Raw genomic sequence first — 4,473 nt, forward strand, 5'->3', positions numbered from 1 at the left:
TAACCTTTAGTGCAAAACTGGCACCATTGTCACTTCCAAGCCGTCCTTCTCACACCATCCCAGTTAAACTCATTCCGGAACCGGTTCGGATTTCTGAATGGAGTCATTATGGATTCCAAATGAAATGCAACAACCGATTCCGACTCAGAATCGGTTGTTGCATTTGATTTGGAATCCATAATGACTCCATTCAGGATTCCGAATCAAATTCCGAATGGTTTGACCGGGATGGACGAGAAAAAAAAATGAACAAAATGATGTGCTACTAAAACGAAACAAAATGCCTAAACCGTACAATGGTTTCGATTAGCGTCGGTTTATACACAATGCACTTTCACTGTTTCTTTTGCTCTATACTTTGAGTACTTACAATTTTTTTCCGCGCTCCAATGGCCACGCACTTTTGATTGTCCGGATGACCGGGAAACCGCCCTTCGAGCCGCGGGAATCTGTCCGTCGAGCCGCGTTCCGTAGTTGTCCTCGTCGCCAGTTGTAAGATCCGTCCGTCCGGGAGGTGGACCAGTAGAGCAGAAACAGCTTCAGTAGATGCAGGAACCACTTGGGGACCACGAAGGGAAAGTTCTTTTGAACTTAATAAATAAACACTACTTATCACTTTGTAATCACGTACTGCAAAAAGAGACTGACGTCTCGAATGCAGATGTTTTTATTTTGCTTTCTGCAAAGGTAGGTACGCCAAAAGAGCGTAACCTAATTTAGGGTATAATTTAGTGTTGTACTAAATTATACCCATTTTTGGGTACACAACAATTTCTAATATCACAGAGCAGACATATAAGCTATAGAACAAGCATTCGCGAAAAGCTCGTATGTGTAGGACCATTTGACATGTAGTGCAAATCTGTGTTAAGGAAAACGTACAAATTTACCGGGTTTCGCTGAAAACCACTTTTCAGGTTGTTGGTTTCCAATTAGCAGAAAACCGGTTTTCATTCAAGTGAGGAAATTGGCCGGAAGTTTCGATAACAGAAAACTTTGGAAATATGAGCATTAAAACATAAAAAGGAGATCTGCGCAGTTGTTTTAAAAATCTCAGGGGAACGCTGTCTAGCAAGTATTTCGTACCCAACATCAGCTGGACCGGACCTGATTATCATGGCTGAACAGCAATAAATAATATCTTTTACAAAGATGTCAACTACTAGTACACGAGACATTCGAAACCGATTACCCTATATACTCTTTTTGGGGTGAACTAACCAAAAAACGGGGTCCAAAGTGCTGGATCGAGGCGAGATATTGGGTACACGCAAAATATATGCGATTTGACAACCACAGCCTACCCCTGAAAAATCTGAGCAGAACATTGACAATCTGTAAAACACAGATAAATCCTTGTACCTGGCATCCATGATGCCACTTTTCAAGTATAACTTATCATCGCGCCATCTGCGTGCCGAGATGTGCTTTGATCATTCAATTCATTTTCATTCGCGTTTCCCAACACTCGCCAGCAGTGTCGCCGCGGGCAGTTAATTTGATAATTATATCTATATGTAAATACGGTAAATATTATTTTTTGTTTACAAAAACATAAATAATCACTTTTTTCATTTTTATAACGATTCTCTGAAGTTAACTAACTTAAACGGAAGAAAATGCCACGACGGTGTGTTGTTCTTGGCTGCCTCACAAACCGCGAATTTTACGAACCTGGCGTAAGATTTTTCCTGTTTCCGCGGGATGATGAGCGATTACGCGAACGTTGGCGTGATGCCATTGGTCGCGATCAGAACTGGAAGATACCAAACATGGCTTCCGTTTGTCAGCGACATTTCCTGCAGGATGAGTTAACCGCGGATCGGCGGTTGCCCGACTCTGCTGTCCCCACAGTTAATCTGCCATCGGAGGAACTCCGATTAAAAGGTGACAATCGGCAATCTATAATGCGGCAACTGAAAAAACCCTCGGATTCACCGAAAGTAGTTGAATACAGAAAACATGCTGGAGCTACGCGACCGAACAGACAACGGCAGCAAAAAAAGATCTTGCGAATAGCACCGAACGTTGAAAATGCAGAAGAGTTCATTGGAAGGGAAGAAGTTCTTGAAGAACACCACTTATCAGATGAATCGCAGGCAGATGAAGAAATCCATTTACCAATAGAAACGGTGGATTTTGAAGAAGAGATAGCCGAAAATAATATTTTCTTTTGTCGATTCTGTACTGAAAAGTTGGACCTAGCTTCTAGTTTAGATATTAGCTATCTAAAAAATGTGGAACCAGTTCGACAAGGGATATGGGACTTGTGTATGGTAGATTGCGAAGACGTTGTCGTTTTTGAATATCTAAAGAAAATTTGCACTAATTGCTGGGAAAGAATGCAATCTTTTGAAAGATTTGTTGATAATTGTTCGAGGCAACAAAATTTGCTAATTGCACAATATAGTAAAAATCCAAAGGAGATATTGGAACAAGTGACTATCAAGTACGAACCGCCCCAACGTGACTCTGATAACGCTTTGGAACAGGTAAGTAATGACGTACATTGAAATACCTGGCTGCAGCTTGTTCATTCGTATTTTAATGTACTCCTTAGGTGATCCCATCGAAAGATTGTTCTAACGTCAGTACACCGATATATGAAGCTGAGCCCTTGCCTTCTTTAGAAGGGCTTTCAATTGATGAAATGATTGAGGTGCTAGACAAAATCCCTCCTCGGAGCAAAAGAGTAAACGCCATTCCTCACGAAGAGTGTTGGGACTGTGGTCAACAATTTCCAAATCGAAGCCGCAAGAAAGAACATCGTAAAACCTGCTCTGCCATTGGTACAACCGAATCTCTGCGAAACAAAAACTATAAGTGCGAAATCTGCAAGAAAATGATCAAAACTCGTGCCGGTTATCGGGTACATCTACTTAAAATTCACAGAAACCAGAACACTGCGGAGGATAACTGCCCTGATGAGTTGAAACAGCTGCACGCAAGAAAACGCTTACCGTGCCCACTGTGTCCCAATCGGTTCCAGCAAGTACATCAGCTAAAATATCATCTGAAAACCCACCAGAGTAAAACACTTTGTGGTACAAAGCGTCGGAAAACCGTCTGCGCCGATAGCGATGGAACTTGTATGGTTTGTGGTAAACGATTTCAGAACCCGTTTTACCTAGAAACGCACATGAAGTTTCATCTGAAGGAGAAAGATTTTCGGTGCGATCAGTGTGATAAGGCATACTATACCAGGGTACGAAACGATACAGATAGTTAATTTTACTGAAAGGAGTCTAAAATTATTTTCAATAACAAGAAAACTCATAGTAAGAGTAAATACTATTAGTTTTCTTGTTATTGAAAATAATTTCCTTGTAAACGAATTTTGCGGATTTCTATTTTAGCGTATACATAAACTTGTACAGATAAATCTATAAGTTATAAGTTAGTACATATAGGCATCCAAACAGCAAAATTTTTGTCTGCCATAACAACAGTTTTTAATAAATAACATTGTTTTTCAATTTCCAGCATGATCTCAATGATCATAAGAAAACGGTCCATAAAGATCCTACATTGCTGTGTGGAGTATGTGGAAAATTCTTCGCAACACGCCGTGCTTTCACACGTCACAGTTGGACTCACGACAAATCTATTGTATCCCACCGCTGTGCATACTGCGCGAAAGCTTTTCCTGATGCTTGCTCTCTCAAATATCACGTGATGAAACATACGGGTGAAAAAAGTTACCGATGTGAGCTCTGTGGTCGTCAGTTTCGTTTTCGGTACATGATGACGCAGCATTTGATCCGAAATCACAATATTGTGATAGATGGTGTGAAGCTATACAAACGGAAGAACGAGCTACAAGACTACGAAGAACAAAAAGGAGATAACGTTGACGTTGGTATCGAGACTGAACAGTTTCCAGGATATGAACGTTTGGATCTGGAAACCGCGACTCCAACTGACGAGGTCAACAATTAGCTTGGTTCTAATGTAAGTAAAGTTATACACTGTTACTGGACTATAAGATGAAGTTTCTTTTCAAAACTTGTTTTAAATGTGATAAGCATAAGAATGGTCTTTGGCGAATGATGACTACCCTCGCCAGTTCGATCCTCAACTCATTTTTTCGTCGAACATATAGTTGAACGCTCTTTTAAAATGCATGTCATGAATCATGTTTGAAACATTGTTGTTGATGTTTTGTTCAGTTCTAGCTTTAACCGTTTTCGTTTTCTGTATAACCAGCTATTGAAATTTCTTTTGTGGTTTACCCTTAAAATAAGGCATTGAACATTTTCCATAACCTGTGGACTTTTTACGTGCGGTTGTTAGTGCAATATCTGATATCTACCATTAGAGATACAGCCCCTGCTAGACGGCCATTTTTTTTAGCCAGGATCAGGCATCAGCATCCCCATGTTGATCGGAGATTTGTGCTTTGCCATGATTTGTTTTTTCATCATATCCCTGATGGGAGGAACTGGGGAAGTGGTAAGGTTAGAGATAAGAAAA

The 4,473-nt window shown here is 40.4% G+C and overlaps 1 protein-coding gene across 2 annotated transcripts; it reads left to right on the top strand.

The window, feature by feature from the left end:
* Window positions 1-1,456: 1,456 nt before the first annotated feature.
* On the top strand, window positions 1,457-3,986 carry LOC131677503 (zinc finger protein 394-like). 2 transcript variants are annotated; one of them, XM_058957357.1, is made up of 4 exons: window positions 1,457-1,526; window positions 1,597-2,492; window positions 2,561-3,205; window positions 3,484-3,986. In XM_058957357.1, exons 2-4 carry the CDS (start codon window positions 1,620-1,622, stop codon window positions 3,937-3,939), a joined length of 1,974 nt encoding a protein of 657 aa, XP_058813340.1. In that variant the 5' UTR covers window positions 1,457-1,526; window positions 1,597-1,619; the 3' UTR covers window positions 3,940-3,986. The 2 variants fall into 2 exon arrangements, with proteins under 2 accessions (XP_058813340.1, XP_058813339.1); XM_058957356.1 differs by lacking the exon at window positions 1,457-1,526 and having other exon boundaries at window positions 1,562-2,492.
* The last annotated feature ends 487 nt before the right edge of the window (window positions 3,987-4,473 follow it).

This window comes from Topomyia yanbarensis, chromosome 1, assembly GCF_030247195.1.
Source record: "Topomyia yanbarensis strain Yona2022 chromosome 1, ASM3024719v1, whole genome shotgun sequence".
Classification (NCBI taxonomy): domain Eukaryota; kingdom Metazoa; phylum Arthropoda; class Insecta; order Diptera; family Culicidae; genus Topomyia; species Topomyia yanbarensis.

What these genes read in the sequence shown, in the direction of transcription:
- LOC131677503 (XM_058957357.1), top strand. Translation starts at nt 1,620, where the DNA reads ATGCCACGACGGTGTGTTGTTCTTGGCTGCCTCACAAACCGCGAATTT. An exon ending in CTGATAACGCTTTGGAACAG is followed by an intron (nt 2,493 to 2,560) that starts GTAAGTAATGAC and finishes TGTACTCCTTAG; the next exon opens with GTGATCCCATCGAAAGATTG. An exon ending in ATAAGGCATACTATACCAGG is followed by an intron (nt 3,206 to 3,483) that starts GTACGAAACGAT and finishes TTCAATTTCCAG; the next exon opens with CATGATCTCAATGATCATAA.